The sequence below is a fragment of the Neohortaea acidophila genome (genome assembly GCF_010093505.1).
Source record: "Neohortaea acidophila strain CBS 113389 unplaced genomic scaffold BDY17scaffold_13, whole genome shotgun sequence".
In the NCBI taxonomy this organism is placed as follows: domain Eukaryota; kingdom Fungi; phylum Ascomycota; class Dothideomycetes; order Mycosphaerellales; family Teratosphaeriaceae; genus Neohortaea; species Neohortaea acidophila.
The window spans coordinates 759,466-781,958 of record NW_022985522.1 but is presented as its reverse complement, the minus strand read 5'-3'; the positions used below and the strand labels follow the sequence as shown (position 1 = coordinate 781,958).

The 22,493-nt window shown below is 55.4% G+C and overlaps 16 protein-coding genes across 16 annotated transcripts in view; 10 read left to right on the top strand and 6 right to left on the bottom strand.

The window, feature by feature from the left end:
* Positions 1-10: 10 nt before the first annotated feature.
* On the bottom strand, positions 11-1,331 carry BDY17DRAFT_306044 (ornithine cyclodeaminase/mu-crystallin family protein). Its single transcript, XM_033734980.1, has one exon. The coding sequence runs from the start codon at positions 1,275-1,277 to the stop codon at positions 165-167; it is 1,113 nt and encodes a 370-aa protein (XP_033585493.1). The 5' UTR covers positions 1,278-1,331; the 3' UTR covers positions 11-164.
* Positions 1,332-1,390: 59 nt separating this feature from the next.
* BDY17DRAFT_331211 (thioredoxin-like protein) lies at positions 1,391-2,180 on the top strand (the record flags this gene model as incomplete). Its single annotated transcript, XM_033737885.1, has 2 exons — positions 1,391-1,677; positions 1,732-2,180. The coding sequence occupies 2 exons, from the start codon at positions 1,391-1,393 to the stop codon at positions 2,105-2,107; spliced, it is 663 nt and encodes a 220-aa protein (XP_033585492.1). The 3' UTR covers positions 2,108-2,180.
* A 453-nt stretch (positions 2,181-2,633) lies between these two features.
* On the top strand, positions 2,634-4,193 carry BDY17DRAFT_306039 (uncharacterized protein). Its single transcript, XM_033734979.1, has 5 exons — positions 2,634-3,004; positions 3,061-3,220; positions 3,273-3,340; positions 3,400-3,416; positions 3,479-4,193. The coding sequence occupies exons 1-5, from the start codon at positions 2,667-2,669 to the stop codon at positions 4,093-4,095; spliced, it is 1,200 nt and encodes a 399-aa protein (XP_033585491.1). The 5' UTR covers positions 2,634-2,666; the 3' UTR covers positions 4,096-4,193.
* A 166-nt stretch (positions 4,194-4,359) lies between these two features.
* On the top strand, positions 4,360-6,183 carry BDY17DRAFT_349920 (uncharacterized protein; the record flags this gene model as incomplete). The annotated part of the gene is made up of 2 exons (XM_033738176.1): positions 4,360-5,027; positions 5,087-6,183. The coding sequence occupies 2 exons, from the start codon at positions 4,360-4,362 to the stop codon at positions 5,916-5,918; spliced, it is 1,500 nt and encodes a 499-aa protein (XP_033585490.1). The 3' UTR covers positions 5,919-6,183.
* A 103-nt stretch (positions 6,184-6,286) lies between these two features.
* On the top strand, positions 6,287-6,820 carry BDY17DRAFT_319470 (uncharacterized protein; the record flags this gene model as incomplete). The annotated part of the gene is made up of 1 exon (XM_033736280.1): positions 6,287-6,820. One exon carries the CDS (start codon positions 6,287-6,289, stop codon positions 6,818-6,820), a length of 534 nt encoding a protein of 177 aa, XP_033585489.1.
* BDY17DRAFT_61468 (uncharacterized protein) lies at positions 6,806-8,251 on the bottom strand. The gene is made up of 2 exons (XM_033738563.1): positions 7,766-8,251; positions 6,806-7,711 (listed from the first exon to the last, which is right to left on the bottom strand). The coding sequence occupies exons 1-2, from the start codon at positions 8,130-8,132 to the stop codon at positions 7,176-7,178; spliced, it is 903 nt and encodes a 300-aa protein (XP_033585488.1). The 5' UTR covers positions 8,133-8,251; the 3' UTR covers positions 6,806-7,175.
* Positions 8,252-8,315: 64 nt separating this feature from the next.
* Positions 8,316-9,512, bottom strand: BDY17DRAFT_306034 (uncharacterized protein). Its single transcript, XM_033734978.1, has one exon. The coding sequence runs from the start codon at positions 9,415-9,417 to the stop codon at positions 8,776-8,778; it is 642 nt and encodes a 213-aa protein (XP_033585487.1). The 5' UTR covers positions 9,418-9,512; the 3' UTR covers positions 8,316-8,775.
* Positions 9,513-9,787: 275 nt separating this feature from the next.
* Positions 9,788-11,741, top strand: BDY17DRAFT_314140 (Scd6-like Sm domain-containing protein; the record flags this gene model as incomplete). The annotated part of the gene is made up of 3 exons (XM_033735786.1): positions 9,788-9,790; positions 9,843-10,136; positions 10,338-11,741. 3 exons carry the CDS (start codon positions 9,788-9,790, stop codon positions 11,739-11,741), a joined length of 1,701 nt encoding a protein of 566 aa, XP_033585486.1.
* A 248-nt stretch (positions 11,742-11,989) lies between these two features.
* Positions 11,990-13,476, bottom strand: BDY17DRAFT_258238 (serine/threonine-protein phosphatase 5; the record flags this gene model as incomplete). Its single annotated transcript, XM_033731754.1, has 2 exons — positions 11,990-12,031; positions 12,085-13,476. The coding sequence occupies 2 exons, from the start codon at positions 13,474-13,476 to the stop codon at positions 11,990-11,992; spliced, it is 1,434 nt and encodes a 477-aa protein (XP_033585485.1).
* Positions 13,477-13,893: 417 nt separating this feature from the next.
* Positions 13,894-14,348, top strand: BDY17DRAFT_328422 (transcription elongation factor SPT4; the record flags this gene model as incomplete). The annotated part of the gene is made up of 3 exons (XM_033737841.1): positions 13,894-14,148; positions 14,204-14,256; positions 14,315-14,348. 3 exons carry the CDS (start codon positions 13,894-13,896, stop codon positions 14,346-14,348), a joined length of 342 nt encoding a protein of 113 aa, XP_033585484.1.
* Positions 14,349-14,763: 415 nt separating this feature from the next.
* On the top strand, positions 14,764-16,218 carry BDY17DRAFT_258339 (FAD dependent oxidoreductase; the record flags this gene model as incomplete). The annotated part of the gene is made up of 2 exons (XM_033731764.1): positions 14,764-15,962; positions 16,017-16,218. 2 exons carry the CDS (start codon positions 14,764-14,766, stop codon positions 16,216-16,218), a joined length of 1,401 nt encoding a protein of 466 aa, XP_033585483.1.
* A 250-nt stretch (positions 16,219-16,468) lies between these two features.
* BDY17DRAFT_258541 (P-loop containing nucleoside triphosphate hydrolase protein) lies at positions 16,469-17,636 on the bottom strand (the record flags this gene model as incomplete). The annotated part of the gene is made up of 3 exons (XM_033731785.1): positions 16,469-16,694; positions 16,750-17,493; positions 17,548-17,636. The coding sequence occupies 3 exons, from the start codon at positions 17,634-17,636 to the stop codon at positions 16,469-16,471; spliced, it is 1,059 nt and encodes a 352-aa protein (XP_033585482.1).
* Positions 17,637-18,019: 383 nt separating this feature from the next.
* On the top strand, positions 18,020-19,870 carry BDY17DRAFT_258517 (putative 1,2-alpha-mannosidase; the record flags this gene model as incomplete). Its single annotated transcript, XM_033731781.1, has 2 exons — positions 18,020-18,988; positions 19,046-19,870. The coding sequence occupies 2 exons, from the start codon at positions 18,020-18,022 to the stop codon at positions 19,868-19,870; spliced, it is 1,794 nt and encodes a 597-aa protein (XP_033585481.1).
* Positions 19,871-19,883: 13 nt separating this feature from the next.
* BDY17DRAFT_328418 (uncharacterized protein) lies at positions 19,884-21,524 on the bottom strand (the record flags this gene model as incomplete). The annotated part of the gene is made up of 3 exons (XM_033737840.1): positions 19,884-20,517; positions 20,574-21,222; positions 21,281-21,524. 3 exons carry the CDS (start codon positions 21,522-21,524, stop codon positions 19,884-19,886), a joined length of 1,527 nt encoding a protein of 508 aa, XP_033585480.1.
* A 242-nt stretch (positions 21,525-21,766) lies between these two features.
* BDY17DRAFT_306026 (uncharacterized protein) lies at positions 21,767-22,363 on the top strand. Its single transcript, XM_033734977.1, has one exon. The coding sequence runs from the start codon at positions 21,924-21,926 to the stop codon at positions 22,143-22,145; it is 222 nt and encodes a 73-aa protein (XP_033585479.1). The 5' UTR covers positions 21,767-21,923; the 3' UTR covers positions 22,146-22,363.
* BDY17DRAFT_61228 (uncharacterized protein) overlaps positions 22,003-22,493 on the top strand; it is a 1,175-nt gene continuing 684 nt past the window's right edge. Inside the window, exon 1 of the mRNA XM_033738561.1 lies at positions 22,003-22,429. Within this exon, the coding sequence (XP_033585478.1) occupies positions 22,145-22,429 (285 nt within the window). The 5' untranslated portion in view covers positions 22,003-22,144. The remainder of the gene's footprint in view (positions 22,430-22,493) is intronic.

Here is a 22,493-nt window from a genome sequence, read left to right as displayed (position 1 = left end):
AGAAGTAGATATACCGGTACGGCTGGGAGATTCCACAACGTCTGGACCCAAGCGCAGATCTAGTACGTAGACAATCGGAGATAACGGCGATAGCAGATACGGCTGGAATGCAGCATTGTCGTGTCGCCGAGGGACGATGCGCGAGATTGAGCGTTTCCCAGTTTCTAGAAGTCGTCCACAACATTGCCCTTGCTGGCTTCTTCCGCCATGCTCAAGAGCGACTTTGAGACGAGAAGATCCATAAAGCCAAAGCCTACGCACTTGAAGATGGTCAGGCTCCGCTCACCGTCAACCTCCGATCCAGCCGGCCCCGTTTGCGCAAACAGCTGTCCGACTTCAATCAGATCATCGGGACCAAAGCCGGCGGATATGAGCTCCCCAGCTTCTTCTAAGCAGCCTTCTTCGGTATCAACGTAGATCTTCCCGGATTCTCGAGCGGCTCTGAGGGTGTCCGCATCGATCTCATGCATGCTCGGCTTGTAGGATCCGATCAATGACATGAAGCGGGACTTTGAAGTACTCTGCAGCTCGCCGTTGGTGAAGAGAGGCTCGGTGGACGGTGTGCAGCAGCATATGATGTCTGCCTTTGCCAACCGCTCTCTTAATGTGCTCGAATAAGAAGAGTTGCCCTCGCTGGCCACAGTCTCAAACTCCACGCTAGAATGGACATCTCTCAGTCCAGAGAGTACAGCGCTTTCCAGATCCTTCAATCGCTTTGCACCACGGTTGAAGATGATGACTTTCGTAATGCCGGGAATGAGGAGCAAGGCCAGACGAAGGTGCCACTCGGCTTGCTTGCCAGAGCCAAAAACACATACACTGGGATGTGATGGGGCAGGCCAACGAGTGAGAATCGTCATGCTCGCCAGCGCCGTCCTGAACGCTGTAATTTCGGCGGCATTCAAAACGCCCTGCAGTTCGCCAACAGAGTTGTAGACGGTAATTGCACCAGCAATGTCGCCTTTGTGCGGTACGGTGGCCACCTTTACTACCGTATCGCCATCAGACACTGGCATGGTCAGCACGGTGTTTTGACCGGCATTTTGAAAGACGACTCGCGCGGGTTGAATGATGTTGGCGTTGCTCGAGCCCTTTGCCTTGGAGTAGTCTGCCAATCCTTGGGAGAAGGAGTTTAGTAGTTCTCGAGCATCATTTGATGACAAGCTACGCAGTAGTCCAGACACATCTTCGCCCGTGAGAATGCGCATCTTGGTGAGGAAGTGATCGTGAAGGGCAAAGCTGGCGGTGGATTCAGGCTCGGGGAAGAGGAGAAGCATCAGCTAGGGTTGGAATTAGGGTTAGAGAAGCCGGGAGTATACGATACTCAACGTGGAGGTTGACTTCGTATTCACACAACACCCACGGCGCAACACCCCCATTCCCAGCAACGATGGCTTCGAAAACAGTTCCAATTACCTCCTCATCTCATCTCAAATCAAGTGGGTCGATCGTCTTTGGATCCTCATCGGCCGCCGCTGACAATCCCCTCCATCTAGTCCTCGCCTCCTCTTCGTATGTAGTCGTGGACTTCTACGCCGACTGGTGCGGGCCGTGCAAGCAGATCAGCCCCATCTTCGAGCAGCTCGCCACTGCCGAATCCAAGCCAGGTCGGCTCACCTTCTGCAAAGTCGACGTGGATAGCCAGAGAGAGGTGGCCAGCTTCTACGGCATCTCCGCGTAAGCTCTGCCCATCGACTCCCCCCGTGAAGCACTGCTGATCTTGGCCCTTAGTATGCCTACCTTCCTCATCCTCAAAGGCAACACCGTCGTCGAGACCATTCGTGGCGCCAATCCCACCGCCCTCCGCACAGCCATCCTCTCCGCCGCAGCCAATGCCGCCAAAAGCCCGGCCAAGGCATCGCCTTCCTTCTCCGGCGCAGGAAAGACTCTGGGATCGGGCGAGGGAGGTGCGAATGCAAGCAAGAGGACAAACGCTCCCGGCATAGATTTTGGTGCTCTGCTGTCTTCCCCGGCGGCTTTCTCACAGTACGCGGCAGTGAGATTTATTGGCCTATACCTGACGACTCTATTCTCCTTGGATCCCATGAGCGCAGCGGAGCAGAGCCCATTTGCCGTCAAGAGTCGAGGAGGTCAGAAAGTTCGATGAACGACTTGACTGCCGGAACGCTTCACGGACTCACTGCTTTGGCATCGCAGTGGCGCAATACACAAGCCATGCCAGTCGCAATATACCTCCCGGAGGCGACTTGAACTACGAAATTCGCCTGATATTCATATGCTCCCCCAGTGCATGAACGACGCCTCCAACGCTTATGCCTGAATATCACCAATGTCAGGAGTTGCACTCCATCGATGCCACTCCTCTTCACGGCCTTTCCCTCAAACAATTCACGCCGAGCGACCCCAGCATCGGGAAGCGAATGTGGCCTTCTCCTGGCGAAACAGACATGGTTTACAAGCTTCAGGTTACGTGATTGGATTCGGGTCAGCCCCAATGAAACTGCTTACAGTTGTTCTTGGCTAGCGTGCAGGATCGGCGGGCTTTGCTTACCTTCTTGCCATCAGCCTTACTTAAAAGCGGATTTAGTGGTTCCTTGGGGTTCTGCTGACGGGAGGCGGGTTAGCTCTAGAGTGCATATATAATCCGTTTTCTCGTCCAGTCGTCTACTGCATTCCGCCTTGACTTCTGCTCCTTGTCGACAACCATGACGAACCGCCAATTTGCCATTCCCCAAGAATTTGCTGATCAACTCCGATTCCGAGAAGCAAGCGACGATCGCGGATCCGATGAGATCCTCTACTCATTGTTCCGGTATCGACCGGTAACGTCCGAGAAGAATGTTTGGGCATTTTGGCATTCGGGCATCTCGGCCATGCCGAAGTGGTGCCAACGCAACGTTGTCGACTGGATACGAATCCTCGATCGATCCTGGACGGTGCGGGTGCTTGATGCGGTGCCAACGTCTGCAAATTACATGCTGCATTATGTGCCAGCCGACAGTCTGAACGAAGCCATGGTGAAGGGAACGATGGCTGGATTGTAGTATGCATGCCTGCTTCGCTGTGCACGCACGGTTTTGCTGATCTTCCCCTGCGTAGCTCCGGCCCGCACAGTGCAGATCTGCTCCGAGGCGCCTGCCTACTACATCACGGCGGGGTGTTCATGGACGTAGGTTGCATCTTGATCCGGCATCTGGATCGGATCTGCTGGAAGCAGCTAGGGGACCCTGCTTCTCCCTTCCAGGCGTCGACTCCATTGGTACCGCTGCAGATATCGAGCCTTGCGCAACAGATCATTGATTCGATGGTAGATGTACGGACTCGTGATGGCGAACCATTTTGTGGCGAGTCGAAAAGGCGATCCCTTCATTGAAAGATGGTAAGAGGATGTACTACGGCCAACCGCTTCGCGACGTCCAATGGCTAACACACCTAAAGGCACAAGCTCTTTACTCGTACGCATGACACTGTTTGCACAAGACTGTGGGTAACTTGCCAACTGAGTCTCCCCGTGCAGATCTGTGGAAAGACCGAACCAACTTCCAAGGGCTGGGTGCGGATCCTTTGCTCGCCTTCGCACAGAACGCGTCGTTTGATGACTCTCATGCAAGCGACTTTCACTGGGACTTCAAGGTGTCGGCGCAAGACGTGTACCAATACATCACCCAGGTAATCTGCTGGCAGCGTGTGTGCATGCTGGAAGATCCCAATGATGGCTTCGACGGTCCGGAATATTGGAAAAACAATATCCTCGTCTGGAACGTTCTCCAAGAGAATTGGGGAGGTGAGGCCACGGTGGGTTTCGCTGGATCGGGAGAGAAGATGTTCGATCTGCTGTCTTTGCGTCTAGATTCGGATCCGGAATCTCCGGAGTACAAGGAAGCGTATGATTTGGTGTGGCGATTGCTCACCAGATCCAGCATGCAAAAGGTCACGCATGGGAAGGACCTGACCAATTCAATCCACCTCGGTGCACTCTGGGATGAGAACCCTGGCATGGACTGCCAGCCTGGCACGTTTGCCGAGTTGTTGAGATACGGAACGGTACACTTCGAACAGACGCGAGAGAGCATCGTGTATGTGACTGCGCCGGCACCGCCCGAAATCTTGAAAAAGGGGCTTCTGGAGCCCTGAGTGATGTGCAGGAACGAGCAAAGACTCTTGTCGATTATCATGCACGACTAATTAGAGACATAAACGCATGTACCTCATTCACACATGAAAGCACGTGAAGCAGTCTTAGAGTTTGCCACGCGAGACGCCAGGCAGACGCGTGCCTTCCACAAACCGTCGCTGCACGTCAACTTCGACAACCTCCCAAAGTCTCCGCTTTCCTCGCCACACACCAACCACATCCACCTCAACATCACCCGCAGCCTTACGGAGCAGCACACCGAGATGGCGGTCGGCTTCTGGGACTTGCCACTGTCCGTACGCGAAAAGATATACCGCTTGCATCTCGTCCACCCTCACAAGATTGGCCCGACACAGGTTCATGAAGACCTCAATTGTGGATGGTGGGATTCAGCCATGCCTCCCATCTGCCACATCTCCCGCCAGGCCGATAGAGAAGCCGCTCCGATCTACTATGGTGAGAACCATTTTGAATTCGGCGTCGCCCACCCACACAACCAGTTCGGCCGAGAGAACCCGCAGTGCCTGACAAATATGACCTCGCCTCGGCACTTGAAATTGATTCGTAAAGTTACCTGTCACTGGCCATGCGACAATGCGTACGACTGGTTCCTTCGCATCTCACGAATGAAGGGCTTGGAAGAGCTCTACATCGGCGTGGATGAGAAAGATATGGTGAACGACGCGATGCGCGCACGATACCCGAAGCGGACCTGGTCTCTCGATGAGCTTTCACCGCAACACATGCTCGCAATCTCCCGTGCCCCTGGGATGTCGGCCCTGCTCACCATCTCCGGTGTTCCTATGGTGCAGTTTGTCAAGAGGAAGGGCTACGATGGTGCTGAGCATGGTGGTCCAATACCAGGCGGCTTCCTCGAGACGTATGTTCGGCCAAGGCTGATGGGCGCGCTGGGTGATAGCCAGCTTGCAAAGTGAGTGTCGCCTGCGAAAGATGTCAGTGTGTTGACTCTATTACTGACTGGCTGTAAAGGGACCGTGACGAGCCACTCTCCTTCCTCGCCCTCCCACCCGAGCTGCGCAATCGCGTATATTCCTTCCTCCTCGAGATCGATGGACCCATCCATCCGTCTAATAAAGCTCCGAGCTCCCTACCCAAGTGCAACGTGTCCAAGAAACGCCCTGTCAAACCCACCGAATCGGCACTCAGCATCCTCGCGGTCAACCGGCAGATCCACGATGAAGCCATGGGTATCTTCTACGACCGCAACTCGTTCGAATTCTACTACCCCACCCAGCTGCACGCGTTCTTCCTATCCCTGGGACAACAACGCCAGCGCGTTGTTCGCGACATCACGCTCCACTACTACAACGTCAAGTGCGGAGGCATCAATTTGGTCGACCTCACACTCCCGATCGTCAGACAGCTGACGGGCTTGCGCCGACTGCACATAGTCCTGAAGGATGAATTGAGCAAGCGCATCAGCGGGAGATATCTCTGGGTGGAACATAGCATCAGAAGCGCCAATCCCATGGTGTTGCCGGGAATCAAACTGCTCTTCTCCTTGCGAAACATTAGCGATATCAAGATTCACGAGACCAGTCTTGAAGAGGATCTTGAGGAGCTGAAGTCTCGGGCATTGTATCCAGACTTCGCTAAGCAGACCAGGGCCTGGTGTCTGGTCAAGCTTTCGCAGATGCTGGATCATGTGAACTTGGCGCTCTCGCTCGCGCAGAAAGGAGAGGTGAATCGGGAGATGATGGAGGATGATTGGTGGCATTTGGAGGACACATGGCCGAAATTGATTGAGAACTCAAAGCAAGCTTCGCCAGCGGGTGAGGATGGTCTCAAGGATGGATTGTGAGGAACGGCACTACTGTGGAGTGATACTCCGGCTTGGCCTGCTGGTAACTGCTGTGAGCACTGCGTGTATCTGTGGGTTGAAGGACAATTGCGCGACTCAGTGTGCCTATGGTGAGCGCTTCCAGCAGAGGATGCGAGGTTGAAGAGCATTCGGCATGCAAAGGCGTGACGAGATCGTTGGACAACGATAAAAGTTGCTCGAGCGTAGATCAAAGATGAAGTGAGGTTGCAAACTCGAGCGCATTTGGAGTCGTTGAAGCTAGCCGTAAGTGGAAGGTCCACTCCTCCCAGTTTCAAGACCAAGTTCCTACAGTTCATCGCCTAACCTCACTCACGGTCCCACTTTTCCCTGTTGTCGTACATCACACCATGCACCACACACCTCTGAGGCTCGCTCTTCGGAGCGCTCCTCTACGAAGGCTCTCGCAGAAACACTTCTCAACGACTGCATCAGCCCTCGCGAAGAATCGCGTCTACCCGAACCGAATCCGGCGGGAGGACGAGCTGCAGACATTGACGCTCATGTCGGCCAGCAGTCGCGTGCCTCTCATTACCTTGTGGATGGCCACGTGGTGCCAATCATGCAAAGTCGTGTCGCCGCTGGTGCAAGATCTGATTGAGAAAGACAAGATTGGCGAGGCGGAGGGCGGGATCTCCTTTGTGGAGGTGGAGATGGACAGCCCTGATTTGGGAGGCCTGGCGGGGATTGGGATGAGATATGGCATCAATTCCATCCCGACACTCCTTGCATTCGACCGCCAGGAACCGCAATTAGAAACAAAGGTGGCACGATTGGAGGATCTGAAGAACAAGGACTTCTTGATCAAGTGGATTCAGACCGAAGCTGCGAGACGGGGCGAAGGAGGTGCTGGAGGGCGATTTCTGGGACTCTTTGGCCGATGAACACCAAGCGTAGCCGTGCACTCTACCTGAAAAACCCGCACAGCCTCTACCAACTCCATGGCATTTACAGCCTTTAGCCGCGCCTGGAGTCCCGGAGAGTGCACAACCGGTTATGCGCAATGCATGAGTCATTCTGGCTATGGCAGTCCGCCTCGTATCGACACCACGTCCCGACGCCAAAGATCCAGAGCACTCCACAAAGTCACATCTCGCTTTGTCTTGGCCCCGCAGATACGAGAATGTGGCTACCGGGGGCCAAGTTGAAACACCATCAGCCGGTCGAATAGCACGACAAACTTTAGCTCTTGAGGCTACAATTCAAGAGCTCGGAATCCCCAACGAACCAATGTGGACCTCAGCTTCCTCCTTCAATCTGCTTCATGAGCTCGACAGCCTCCGCAGCTCGCCTCCTGGTGTCATGATCGAGGGCAGTGACCTTGGACACCCACTCAAGACGCTCTCTCCAGTAGTGAAATCGCTCTTTGGAGAAGCCTTTGCCCTTCCAGTTTGTGTATTCAAAGTTGTCGTAATCGTCACCAATCATTGGCTCATCCATTTCATGAATCCCCTTGCCGTCGTACTTGATCCAAGCCGCCGCAGCCGGCGCCCAATAGTTGAGTCGCCGAATGTCTCGCTTGTTAAGCAACTCGTCGCGCAAAGCAACATTGTCCTCGTCTTCTGGGTCGCTCTCGATTTCCTCGTCTATCTCCGGGATGTGATACTGCTCCCAAGGCGTCTCTTCCAAGGCGATGCGGAAGACGTGGCCGGACCGCAAGCGGTAGTTCAGACGTTCGATGCCCTTTGTGGAGAGCCTTGCATTGAAAGCGTTCATGTTGATCCACGCTTGTCGCACCCTTCCACGATTTGGATCATCTGGTTGTGGCATATCGACTGTGTTTCGTCAGCATGCAACTCACGTTCTTGACGCAAGCCGCCCCGACTCACACCCCATCGCAAACTCATTCCACTCTTCGTTGATGTCTTGCATGAAAGCCAGGTAGTCAGTGGGATCTGGCGTCTGAGAGATGGCGACCACAACATCAACGATGCGGTCAATTTGCGAGGTCATCTGCTGGATCGCATGCGATATCACCCGCCAGAGCCTGCCGTAGTGAAAATTGTAATCGAGATTCTCTCTGCGTTTCTCGTTGGCATCGAGGATGGGTTGTGCGATTTGGGCGGCGAGAGGTTGCAATGGTGCGGAGTGGTCTTCCAGCAAGGTCTTCAGAGGCAGCCGCTGCTGGGGATAGAGCGGGTATTCGGCCTGCTCTACATTCTTGAAAAAGTCTGCGACGGTGATCTCTTTAGACATGTTGGTCAAGCCGTTGAACTGCTGCAAAAATGTACGCAGTTCGGGATAGAGTCAGGCTGAGGTGTATTTATCAGGCTGAAGCGTAACGCATCCGCAGGGGAGTCAGGTCCAGGCAACAGCATTCATCGTATGTTCAGACTCATATCAGCATAGTCACGACTCGAAAGTATGAATTTTCCCATGGTGATTTGTCAAGTTCCGAAATCTGATGCATCATCAGACTATAAAATGTGAGGTTTGCATTGTCAGATCCGGCGTAGTATGTACATCAATTGTTTTGACCAAGCGATGCCTCTCTCCATCGGCATGGATCAGAAGTATCGGCACCCTAAGCACGATTCTAAAACGCCTACCCGTAGACATTCCACCGTGCCCACCGCATGATTTGCCGACACCACGGATAACTTCTGCGACTCTCGTCGGGAAGACAAGGCTGAGGATCAGTGCCTCGGCGATCGGACTCTTGCCGTGACTCCAGTCCGCGCGCCCTTCAGTGACATGCTTGTGCTTGGCCCCAATTCCATTCTGGCATTCTGCCAGGGCTGGATCCAAAGTCATCGTAGAAGCGTGCGAACGGGGATGCTACATCCCATTGTTGCCTCAATTCGGTGCAATGGCTGACACAACCACGAAACGTGAAGAGTCATGGCTGCTCCGTGGCTTTGCTTGCACGGGCCTCCACAGCCCTCTCCGCATCAGAGTCTGTCGTGAGAGAGCCGTGATTGCCGGAAGCTGAAGACAACCAACTCGGGGCTCCTGCTGGCTCATCGGGTAACTGCTTTTCCCACGGCTTCTTCCTCCTCGTCGCCTGGCTTTCCGTTGCTTGACCTTCCAAGACGGTGTCCGGGATATCTTTGATTCCAGGGATAGGTTTATTCGCAGCAATCATTTCGCAAATCTCAGCAAAAGAAGCCGGCTTGGGCGCTTCGCCCAAACTTCCCAGGGAGCCCTCTTCCGCACTGCCGACGTTGCTGCCTTGTCTCCACGCACCACCAAGCATTGTGCCAGGGGTGTTCGCCGGTCCGTTCGCAGCGGCCGTGCCTGTGCGAAGATCCTCGACCCATTGCTTGTAGCCTTCAAAGTCTACAGACGTTCCAGCTTTCCGGGCAAAGTAGTAGCATTTGGCGCGTAGAGTGAGATGTTCGGTGCTCGCGGGATCCTCCACTGATCCCAAAATCGCCCGCAAACCTCCCTGGAACTCCTCGTCTTCGGCCCACGGATATTCGTCGAGTTGATGAAAGATGTACGTCTTCTCGAGCTCCTCCTGATCCGGAAGGGTAGACATTATGCCTTTTACATGCCTTGGCTGGATTTGAATCTCCTCGGCGACGCACAGGATATTCAAAGTCTGCCCTGATCTGTGTATGAAGCAGATGGAATGATGAGCCGGTGGAGGATGTCATGTTCCAATGGTTCACGACTTCTGACCCCCAGTCACACGTTTTGACCCTCAGAGTTGAGTTGCTTGGCGTCCACCTCGCGCTTTCACGAAAAGTTCACGGCCGCAATCAAGCACTCCATCTCTCCAATTCCCCTCACTTCACCCCTCCTCGCGCTCTTCCTCCTTCGTCTCCCTCTTATCTCCTTCTCATCCCTTCTTCCTCCGTCGCAATCGCATCGACTTCCCTCTTCTCTCCCACCCCTCCTCCGTCACGATGGTAAGCCAAACAATCCCCAGCCTCACGAGCATCCACACTGACCATTCACCAGTCGGAATACATTGGCAGCCGCATTTCCCTCATCTCCAAGTCAGATATCAAATACATCGGCACCCTGCACGAGATCAACAGCGACACCCACACCGTTGCCCTCGAAAGCGTCACTTCATATGGCACCGAAGGCAGGAAAGGCAATCCCGCCGAAGAGATCCCGGGCTCGGATCAGGTCTACGAATACATCGTCTTTCGCGGGAGCGATGTGAAAGAGCTCACAATCGTCGCACCTCCGTCGGCGAAAGAGAACCAGGCGCCGCCGAAAATGCCCGATGACCCTGCCATTCTTGCGGTGAGTATATTGCGCGTAACAATCACAACCCGTCCGCCACCACACAATGATGAACCCCTTGGATAATACACTTCAGTCCTTCTGAGGCGAGCAAGCAATGCAGATAATACCATGTTGCCTTCCTTCTGAACACATCGCGGCCTTTCTACACCTCACTCAAAGCGTCGAGTCATCGTTCTGAGCTGACCCCTCTCTCTGCAGTCCGCGCGACCGGGTTCTCAATCACAACAGCCACCACCTCCCCCTCAGTTTGGCGGACAACAACACCCTTACCCTCAGCAACCTCCTCCCTTTGGCTATCCGGGGCCTCCACCGCCAAACTCCTTTCCCAATCCACCTCGATTCCAGGGCCCAGGCGGGGCTCATGGCTTTCCAGGAACTCCTGGCGCGGTTCCGGGCTATGGCATGGGCCATGGTCCCCCACCGGGTGGTCCCCCACCGGGCTACTACGGCCCACCTCCCGGCCAAGGCTTCCAGCGACCGCCTCAGCAGTTCCCACCAAACCAACCGATGCCTCCTGGTCCTCACGGGCAGCCAATGAATCAGCAACCCTCGGCACAGCAACAACCTCTTGCCAGCAGCAAGTCTGGTACACCGCAGCCGACCGGAAGTAATGGCCCAACACCAGCCCCTCCCCCAGCCTCGCAACCCGCTCCAAAGGCTGCTCCTCCACTTCCAAACGACACGAAACCAGCCGCTCCTGCCGCTTCAACCCCTCCTACCTCCACGCAGCCATCAGCACAGTCGAAGGCGACATCAAAGCCAATCAACCGCGTTGCCCTCCCCCTTCCGGCCGGCAAGCCCGCTCAGAAACCGCCTCAGTCAACTCCGACCACCGCCCCCGCGAGCCAGCCACAGTCCATTGCCGATGCAACGCAAGCCGCCACTGCAGCCGTTGCGGCAGCCATGGCGAAGCTCGGATCAGCCAATCAAGCCTCAGGTCCACCTTCCGGAGGAGCGATGGACAACCTGACGCAAAAGGTCAACCAGATGAGGGTGCAGGAGCAGCAACGTGGACGTGGGCGCGGGCGGGGTGGTGCCCCACGTGGTGGGCGTCGAGAGAGCGGGCCGACCACCATCGACGTCCCCAAGGAAGACTACGATTTCGAGGGCGCGAATGCCAAGTTCAACAAGCAGGATTTGGTGAAGGATGCCATTGTTCCTGGTAGTCCAATTTCCACTCCTCCCAATGGGGAGGTCGGACACGCAGATGCGAATGGGCTGGCCGGCGACAAGGAGGAGGACATCGTCATTCCCACCAAGCCAAGCACGGAGAAGGGCTACGACAAACAATCCAGCTTCTTCGACAACATCAGCAGTGATCTCAAAGACCGCCGTGAGCAGATGGAGAAGGATACATCGATTGATGGACGAGCGATGCGGCGCGAGGAGCGGAGCAAGAACATGGAAACGTTCGGACAAGGCTCTGTGGATCAAGGAGGGTATCGCGGCGGCTTCCGCGGTCGTGGCCGTGGTGGACGTGGCTTCAGCAACAACTACCGCGGTGGAGGGTATCGAGGTGGTCGCGGTGGCTACGAGACAAGGGGCGGCCAAGGATTCAGGGGCAGAGGTGGAAGAGACGCATCCGAAACGACCTTCGCATAGGGGCGACGTTGGATTGGTGTCTATGAGCCTCGTTCATAGCCGTATCTGTTGGTAGCAAGGCCCGGCAAGACCAATTGCGCTGGATAAGTCTAGCAGATCATCCACCCCCATCACTCCATCACGAGCGGTGCTGGCCAATCGTCCTTCAAGGGCTATGCAAGTATGTCCAGCGTCCAAGGTATCCAAACGCCGCGCTGGATCTATGTATGCTATACATTCACCATGCAAAATCAAACGTGACCACTCACTCACATGCCCATCATGCTCATCATGCCATTCTGCGCATATGCCTGCAGAAAAGTCAGCCGTCAATCGCTCACGAGACAGATGTCAAGGTACTCACCATAGGTTTGATATCAGGATGCGGTACTGCATCGAATTTGTGGAATTGCAACTTGTAGTCCGCCTCGATGTTGATGTACGCGCCCTTGTTCTCCGTCGAATCGCAGTACTTTGGCGCGGAAAATACGGTGATGCATTTGCCGTCGTGCTCCACTTCGTACCCTTCCATGCGCACCTCGTGGCTTCGAATGACCGCTTCCAGCCCGTTCTTCTCGCAGAAGCGCTTCGTCACGTCAGGGCCAAACTGCATGCCAACGCCACGCTTCGAGGGCCCTCGACCAGGTGCTGTTTGCGGATCGGTCCACAACATTTCCATCATGAGTCCGGACTGGCCGGGTTGTCGCTGAGCATGCCTGTTGAGCTTGCGGATGTCGTCGAGGGAGACTGCATCGTCGGAGAAGAGGCCGCCGTGGAGGACGAGGTACTTGTCGCCAATGAGGGTGGCGAGGGGTAATGCGGAAAAGGACTCGGAGAAGAGTTTGAAGACGCGCTCGCTGTATTTGGCCTTGCATTCGCCTTCGAAGCCGTACATGCGGTTCATGTCGTCGGTCTCATGGTTGCCGCGGTTGAGGAAGAAGCCTGAGGGGTAGAGCCATTTGTAGGAGTAGAGAAGGAGGGCGATTTCGGTGGACCACGAGCCCCTGTCGACAAAGTCGCCGTTGAACAGGTAATGATGCGTGGGCGAGGGGAAGCCATTCAACCGGAAGATTTCGAGAAGGTCGAAGTATTGTCCGTGCGTGTCACCGCAGACGGTGATCTTCTGGCTCGGCTCGACGTGTGTCTCCACCATGGTCGCTTCGTTGTATACCAGCTCTTTGACCTTCAATATTATCTGGAAGACGTACTTCCTATGTAGCTTCTTCCCGACCTTGAAGCGCTCAATCATGTCGTCGATGAATTCCTGTGTCATCTCATCTTTTAACCTCACGCCGTCGTAGCCCTCTTCAATGACCATGCTGTCCAGATCGAGCCCTTCGGCGGCCGAGGGGGCATCTGAGACCTCAATGGCCTTGAGGAAGGCGTCGCGCTTGACGAGCTTTTGGCACGCATCGTACTGCGTCCGCGCCACCTTGTCCGCCGGGCTCTTTTTGACGACAATCTTCCAATCGTGGATCGCGTCGGCATGTCGGAGGATGGCGGTGTTTGCCACGGCTCTTCGGTAGTATGCTTTGACGAAGTCGGGATTGAGGTCGAGGGCAGAGGTGGCGTCTGCAATGGCGTAGCCGTAGGCCTCGAGTTTGATGTGTGCTTGGGCGCGATTGGTGTAGAAGGCGGGCTCCTTGTCGTCGGCATTGATCGCCTTGGTGTAGTATTCTATGGCCGTGGGCCAATCGCGGTTCTTGAAGGCCTCATTGCCCTTGTTCTTTAATTCCACCGCCGTTTCCACCGCCATGTTGGCTACGGGGGTGTAGTCGCTTTGGCCAAGTGGCCTTCGAGGCGGGAAAGTGGGTGGAGATGACGAGTGTATTTACCCGGTGGGATGGTAGTCGGTGGAGAGGTGTGAGGTGAGCGGAATCCTATCCCATCGACAAGCACGAGAGCAGGCCGCAAAAAGATGCGCTGCCTGCATTAAGTTCAATGGCGGCTCGTGCGCCCACATGAAGTCGGATGTCGGGCCGAGCCCGGAGTCTTGCCAACTCAAAATTGTTCCTCCGCCGCCAGCGCAGCCTTTCCTTCTTTCAACACATCTGCACTCTGTCAACGTTCGCCATCGTGATCAATCCACCATCTGGCGAGGACACCACACGTGGACCAACGACAGAATCCTTAAAAGAATCCAACTCTCGCTCACCTCAACACCACCGCCAACATGTCGCTGCGATCGGCACGCGCGTGTCTGGTGTGCTCCTTTGTCCAGCACGGTTCCAAGTTCGTCAAGGATGGCTGTCCCAACTGCGAGGAATTCTTGGAGATGCGAAACAGCCAAGACACGGTACTCGACTGCACCAGTCAGGTCTACGAAGGCCTGATCACGCTGAACGGTGGTGGAGGCAGCTGGGTGGCCAAGTGGCAGCGACTCGAGGGCTATGCGCCAGGCCTCTATGCTGTTAAGGTGGTCGGCATTGTGAGTTTTACTGGTTCGGGCGTACTGGGATGATCCAACTGACGACCGACTGTAGTTGCCGATCGAGTATATCACGGCGGCGGAGAATGCTGGGGTTCAGTACATTCCGTATGTGATCTCCTTCGCCCGCGGAGGATTGGACTAGCAAGCTGACTGACCCTGACAGGCGCGACGGTAGCGGTACTTCTGATGAGCAATAGCAGTCCATGAGCAACGAGCAGCTCTTCATGTTTTTGCAAGCGTTCAAGCGATTAGACGCTGAGGAGAGGGAATGGCCCTTGTGCCTTTGGTATCTGCAATCCACTTTTTAGCAGCTTCATGTCTTCACTATTGAAACGACACGAAATCCCATGCCCAACCGCTCGTACGGCACAACTTGGGGCCGGGGAGAGACGACAGCTGTTGCCCTGCATACGGATGCGGAGAACCCTGTCGGGGGTGACAGCCTCGACGACCACCAACCACAATGAGTACAAGAATACCTCGAGAACTGTGATGCCACAGTGCGGGGTTTACGTTTATCCATGCTGATCTCTCCGGCCTTTTACTTCATTTTTCATTCTTTCTTTCTCTGTTCGAATCCACAGAGGCTTGAGGCAATCCATCACATCCAACATGTCTCACTGGATCACCGGACAAGGCGTCTCTGCAAAAGCAAAGGGCAGCGACGAGCCCTCGGTGCTCATCGTCGGTGCCGGAACGTTCGGAACATCCACAGCCTATCACCTCGCCCAGACATACCACGATACATCCAAGGTGACGATTGTTGACCGTGCGACCAGTCCTCCAAAGCCCGCCGCCGGCGTAGACATCAACCGCATCATTCGGACAGACTACGCCAGCTCCTTCTACAACAATCTGGCGTACGAGGCATGGCACGCTTGGTTCTGGAGCATGGAGCTGCAGGCGTACTTTCATCAGACGGGCTGGCTAATGATGGACGATTCCAAAGACTCCTCACTTTCCAATGCAATCCGCCAGCAATACCGCGATCGCGGCTCCGACCCCACAGAAGACCTGTCGCTGGATGACCTACCGCAACAATGGGGAGGCGTATTGGAAGGCACCGACACCAAGGGGTTTGGAACGGCCTACTTCAGCCCTGAAGTCGGTTGGTGTGATGCTGCGGGCGCCACGCATAACTTTATGCAAGCCGCAGAGAAGAAGGGTATCAACAGGGTGAATGCAGGCGTGGCCCGGATTCTGCTGGACGAAGGCAACTCTCGAGTGGTAGGCGTCGAGACCACGGATGGTCAAGAGCTCCGAGCCGACAAGGTTGTCATCGCCGCAGGTGCATGGACGAGTAGCCTATTATCACCGTTGGAAGACACGCTCCAGGTCTCATCCAGGGATCGCATCGAGAATCAACTCCGCACCATTGGCGTTCTCCAAATCTACTACCCCGTGTCGGACGAAGAGATTCGGCGGTTCGAGGAGCACAAAGTCCCCGTCATCATCTATGGGCAAGAAGGAGAAGTGGTGCCGCCTCATTCAAAGAACAAGTTGTTGAAATACACACACAATCATTCCTTCACCAACACCGTTACTACCCCAAGCGGCGCCAAAGTGACTTGCCCGGCAGGTTCAACGTACGAGAGTCAATTGAACGACATACCAGACGCGCTGAAACACGAGGCCGAGACGGGCATACTGTCCAGACTCCTGCCAACCTTCACCAAGGGCAAGAAGGCCGATCATTGGCGCATCTGCTACGATGCTCGAACGCCCACCGAAGACTTTTTGATCTGCAAGTATCCGCATGGGAATCTTTCCGGCCTCTACATTGCCACGGGTGGTAGTTCGCATGCGTACAAGTAAGGTGTTTTGGCTGCAAAGCTAGACTAGACTCATCTGCTAATTGCGCACAGATTCCTTCCAAACATCGGCAAGTACATTGTGAACGTGCTCGAGGATCGGTCGAATGGTGAGGAGAAAGACAAAGCGTGGGCTTGGAAGGCATACGGCTGGGATGTGCGAGAGAAGAGCCCGGAGCATCCCAAGCTTGGAGCGTGGACGCCCAAACGTGAGTTGAGGGATATCGGTTCGGGTGCGGCTCAGAGTAAACTGTAGTCTCCGTAGTCTTCGTAGTCCATCATGCGCCCGTCGCCCGCCATATCCGTCATTTCCACCCGTCCGATGTGATCGATGTTGATGCATCGTGCACCGTTTGCGGTGTTCAACAAGCGCGTCACGCATCAAGTGGATACAGTTGCATCGACAATGATATCCGGCAGCCACAGGGTATGAGCGCGAGGGTAATATGGCCAGTCAGCAAGCTGCGTAGCGTTGATCGTTGATCTAGACTCGACAGCACTGCTGTTCAACCTTGCGGCACGACAAAGAGTTGAGGCTTCATATTCAGCTTGCAGAGCTTGGCGACGCATCCGGCAAGCTGGAGATACGTCTGCACTCCATCAAGGATGCGCATGTGGGTGAATCCGATTTCCCGGATAAACTCGAGCTTCGTATGCTCCGAAAGCGACGGCACGTTCTTGGTGACTTTGAACATGGTGGAGATGATGTCGTGGGATGAGTAGCCCAGGTCCCTGTTTGATACGAGTTAGTTGGAAGTTTGCCGAACGCATGTAGAGGCAGCCTCACCAGAGCTCCTTGAGGATGTCAAGCGCGTCATCTATCTTCTGCTCTTGGCAATACTTGATCATCGCTTGCACCTTCACCGGATGTGGGCTGTCTACCACCCGAAAGACGTTATCTCCGCTCACGAAGCCGAAGCCGGCATGGGTGCTCTGAAGATTGTTGATGGCTTGACGCATATCTCCCTCCGCGCTGAACACCAGCGCGGCGATCCCATCATCACTGTACTCTACATTCTCCGCCTTGCAGATTTGATACAGCCTCTTGACAATCTGGGCATCGGTCAAGCGAGAGTAGCGGAGAATGGCGCATCGAGACTGCAGCGGCTCGATGATCTTGTTGCTCTGATTGCACGCAAAGGCGAAGCGGGTGGTACCAGCATAGATCTCCATGGTGCGCCGAAGGGCTTGCTGTGCGCCGGAAGTCATGCTGTCGGCCTCGTCGAGGATGACGATTTTGTGTCGCCCAGGCGGCAGAGTGACCTTTTTCTGCGCGAATCCCTTGATCCGGTTCCGCACCACGTCGATACCTCTTTCATCGCTGGCGTTCAGCTCCAACACGGCTTCCTTGTAGGCATCTCCGAGAAGTTGGCGGGCGAGACAGAGGACGGAGGTGGTTTTGCCGATGCCGGGCATTCCAGAGATGATGACGTGTGGCATGTTGCCATCTTTGGCAATGATCTTGAGGCGTTCAATGGTTTCGGTGTTGCCTACAATGTCGTCGAGGAAGATTGGACGATATTTCTCAACCCTGCGCGAGATTTTGTCAGTACCGTCATGGGACAAAGGCGACTGGGCTGCTGACCATGGCAATTCGTAGCTGTGATTCGACCCATTTGCAGTCTTCTTCGTCCCATTACTCTCGGCGTCTTTTGAAGATTCGGCACGCGCCATGTTGGAGTCGCTGCGTATGGATGTAGTCGTTTGGACGTAGAGGTCCAACACGCGCCGCGGAAGACGCGCAGCAATTAATGGCAAAGACAGCGTGTCAAATATGGCGTCATGCAAAGGCGGTGTCAGAAGTCGTGGCATGTCGATACCTCTAAGCAACTCCTGCGCCCTCAGGCTGCACTTCTTTCTCGCCATATACTACATTCCGCACAGCGCATCTACATCCAGTGTACAGAGGAGTCATGATAATCCTGGTCGTTGGCTGACAGCCGGCGTTGGTCTTGTTTCTGCCCTTTTTCAAGGAAACCGACTCCTTCCGTCGCAGCAGTTGTCCGCGCGGATCATTCGAAAAGACGAGATGAACTAGATTGACGCCCACCGCGATGATGATATTCTACCGTCGATACGCCATATATCTGGGCGTTGGCATCTGCTTGCTCGTGTTGCTCCGACACTTCCGACATTCCCAAGCGCGAAATGGTCCGCTCACGAAAAGTGCCTCCGGAGAACCGCTCATCGATCCCGTCACTGGCCGTCTACGATGGGAGCTGGTGCCCGTCCGCTTTCCTGTCGGCTCCATCAAACCGTTGTCAACCGTCAAGCCACGCGCGCTGCCAAGTGTCCAGTATCGCTTCCCGCCCGAGACCGGCGAACACGCGGCAAAGCAGAAGGTGCGGCAGCTGGCGGTGCGGCAAACGTTTGAACGCTGCTGGACCGCGTATCGAGAGCATGCCTGGATGGCCGACGAAGTGGCACCGCTGTCCGGATCTTCGTACAACACCTTTGGCGGGTGGGCGGCAACACTGGTGGACAGCCTCGACACCCTATGGATCATGGGGCTGAAGACCGAGTTTTGGGAAGCGGTGACGGCGACTCTGAAAATCGATCTGACTTACAGCACCGACGACACAATCAACGTCTTTGAGACCACCATCCGCCATCTTGGAGGGCTTCTCGCCGCCTATGACTTGAGTGGGGACCGCAGGCTGCTGTCCAAGGCGAAGCAGTTTGGCGATATGCTCATCGTGGCCTTTGACACGCCAAATCGAATGCCAATTACCCGATGGCAGCCGTATGCTGCGCTACTCGCTTCCCAAGAAGCCAACGAAAGGGTGCTCGTTGCAGAGATTGGATCTCTGAGCATGGAATTCACTCGCCTTTCCCAGCTTACCGGGGACCCCAAATGGTATGATGCCACGGATCGTATCACGCGGAAGTTTGCGGAACAGCAGCACAAAACCAACCAACCAGGCATGTGGCCGGTCACCATTAATGCCAAGGACGCCGACTTTACACAAGATTCTTTCTTCACCCTCTCGGCAATGTCGGACTCTCTGTACGAGTACTTTCCCAAGGTGAGATGCCCAAGTGTAATCAATCAATCTCCGTGCAAGCCGCTAATCCTCAGATAGATGCATGCGCTGCTGGGCGGAGATGATCCTATCTACAGAAAACTCTACGAGGACAGTATGAAGACTGCGACGGAGTACAACTTGTTCCGCCCCATGACACCAGACAATGCAGACATTTTAATATCCGGTCAAGTCCAGCGGCATTCCCAAGATTCCGTCGCGGGACTTGATCCGCAAGGCCAGCATCTCGTATGCTTCGCCGGTGGAATGTTTGCACTCGGAAGCAAGCTGTTCGAAATCCCGGCCCACATGAGCATAGCGAGGAAGCTCGTCGATGGATGCATCTGGACCTACAAGGCGCTTCCCCTTGGCATCATGCCCGAAGTCTTCCGCATGACCATGTGTGAGTCAATGGTGAGTTGCGAGTGGAACAAGACAACGTGGCTAGAGGATGTGCAGGAGCGCAATGCCCGTTCTAGTCATTCATCCATCGAGGACATTGTGCGCCAAAACCGTTTACCGCCAGGCTTCTCCCAGATTTCGGACCGTCGATACATCCTTCGACCAGAGGCCATCGAGAGCGTTTTCCTCCTATACCGGATGACGGGCGAGGAGTATCTTTTAGACGCGGCGTGGGATATGTTCACGGCCATCTCCAACTATACACAGACAATCTTGGCGAATGCGGCCTTGAAAGACATCACTCTTGCCAACGATGATGCGGGGCTGCAGAAGAATAAAGAGGACAGTATGGAGAGCTTCTGGCTGGCCGAGACGCTGAAGTACTTCTATCTAATCTTCAGCGAGCCGAGCCTGATCAGCCTTGACGATTATGTGTTCAACACAGAGGCACACCCTTTGAAGCGGAGATTGCCAAGCGAGTGAATGGCCCTCTACGCTACTTTAATTTACCATTTACATCAGACACATTTCCCACGTCCGCCAATGCTCGTATGTGATCGGCCAAAGAGTTGGACGTGGTGTACGCTTTCTTGAGCTCCACTTTTGCACTTCCATTGACGCCCAGAGAAGCAGCGTGCGCACGCTGCTCGCGATTCCATTCCAAGATCTCACTGACTATCCCCTGCTCGGTAGTCAGGACGCCTTCGTACCCCAGGCCACCTTTGGCCACGGGCTTCCGTGCTGCTACGTCTGAGACGAGGAGATGCGTACATATGGAGAAGATTGCCGGTTGAAGGTAGCTCACCACGCCCGCGACGGGGGGGAGTGTTTTCTGTAAGCTGGGCACGTGGTGCCGCAGAAGCGTGTACCACTCGACCAGATGGGAGAAGATGAACAGCGGCGCAGGTGGCAGGATTTGAGCACGAAACGGGTAGATGCTGAGGGCGGAGATGGCGGTGTAGATGTCGACGTATGCGATGGCAGGGTTGGGATCGGTGACGGCGAACGGCCTCCCGGCTTGCGGAATGTCTTTGACATGCGCTTGGGAGAGTAGCACGCTCTCCTGATGAAGATGCGCCACGGCCACGTTTGCGGCGTGCACGAAATTCTGCACGACGTGTGGGATCATTCTATAATCTGTGGTCAGCATCCGATGGTATGGAGCGATGAAGAACGCATGACCTACGTCGGCTGAACATTCTGGCTCAGAGGGCCGCCGACCGTATTGTCGGTAGGGTTCCCGTACACTCCAATGCCCGGGCGTATGCACCCAGTCCTGAAATCGTCCTGATTTGCTCCACACACAACCCTCTCCGCAATGGCCTTGGAGCGTGCGTAATTAGAGTAATACCCGTCGTCGCTGCGGAGAGGTGCGTCAAAATCTCGCTCATCAAGTACTTGACAAGCATTCTTCGCCGACTCCGCCCAGAAGGGAACGCGCAGGTCCACTGGAACGATTGAAATGGCGGCAGAAGATGTGGCACTGAACACACTCGCGCCGGCAGCATGCGAAGCTGCGAGAACATTGCGGGTTCCCTGTACATTGACGCTTTCCGGCAAGGTGTAAGTGTGCTTGTGGCGTTCCGAGGGAATGATGATTGCAGCGGTATGAAAGACGGTGAGGGGCAGATGGGAGGCGGACGCAGGCCACGATTTGCTGAAAGCTAGCGAGACGGCGCCGGCGGATCTGATGTCAACGGGGATGAAGTCGACTTGTGCTGCGGGTCCATTGATCATATCACCGCGCTCCGTCTTACGCAGATCAAGGATACGAATGTGCGACGGTGGCGTGCCTCGCGCGAGAAGCTGAAGGACGATGAAGCCTCCGACAAGCCCTGGGAATGGTCGGTAAGCGGCTGGTATTTGGAGGCATGACTACGGGCAATTACTAACCATTGCCGCCGGTGACAATATACCGCCTGTCGAGCTTTGGCGGCAGCTTCTCCGTATAGTCAATCGGCTTCTTCGCCAGGGCGTGGTACAGGGCGCGAAGCTCATCGGCCCTCCAACGCGTGCCCGAGAGCTCCCGCGCCTGCGCCGGAACGTGGCGGAGAAGGCGGTTGATGTGTAACAGACAGGCGACGGCGAGCCCAAGCAGCCCAGCCACCAGCAAGAGCGCCGGCGACTTCCACGCCATTTCTATCTTCTTTATCGCCGGCATTTGAGTAGCGGTCGTTGGGAGCGTGCGAGACGTGCATCTTCCCCGTCGCCACTCGAGAAAGAACAATGTCAGCACACCGGAACACCGTCGTAGCCTCGGAGCGCGTTCCATTCCCTCGGCCAATCAGAACGCGTCTGGCGGGGCCCGGCTGAGAAATCACGGGATTGCCGCTTCCGGCTCAGCCTGATTCAACATCCGACAACCTTCTGACTACATCCCCCACGCGTATCTGCAACTTTTCCAGCACCCAGCTGGTGAGGAACACCTGTCGGCGCACCAAGTGTGGACGTTGTATCGATCAGGCGGCCGTGCATTTCTCGTTGCCAAGATTTCACTCTTTCCTACTTGAAGTTGCCCGAACTGCCTCGCGTGTCCATGGAAAATCAACAAATCGATCGAGGTACAGATGGTATGGAACAGCTACACTTCGACCAACTCGAAACTGCTGACTGCACTGCCACTTCAATCCTCCGGCTTTGTTTCTCCAGGCCCCCACGTGCCCCCGACCCACGTCGCCAGCTTCACCAACCTGACAGGTTCAGACCATATGTGTCACCCTGGCCTACCACCTTGTCCGCATCGAAGGGGTCTTCTTAATGCTTTCTCCAGGTCTCGTCCGAGGGGCCGGCTACCTTGTCGGCGTCGAAGTCGGCATAGTCGCGCTTGTTCCACCTGTAATCACCCGTTCCGGCCACCTTGTCGGCATCGAACTCGGCAACGCGCTTGTTCCATCTGTAATCACCCGTTCCGGCCACCTTATCGGCGTCGAACTCGGCATCGCGCTTGTTCCACCTGTAGCCACCCTCTCCGGCCACCTTGTCGACGTCGAACGAGTCTCCCTCACGCTTGACCCATCTTTCACCCGTCTGTCCGGCGACCTTGTCGGCGTCGAACCCGGCATCGCGCTTGTTCCACCTGTAGCCACCCTCTCCGGCCACCTTGTCG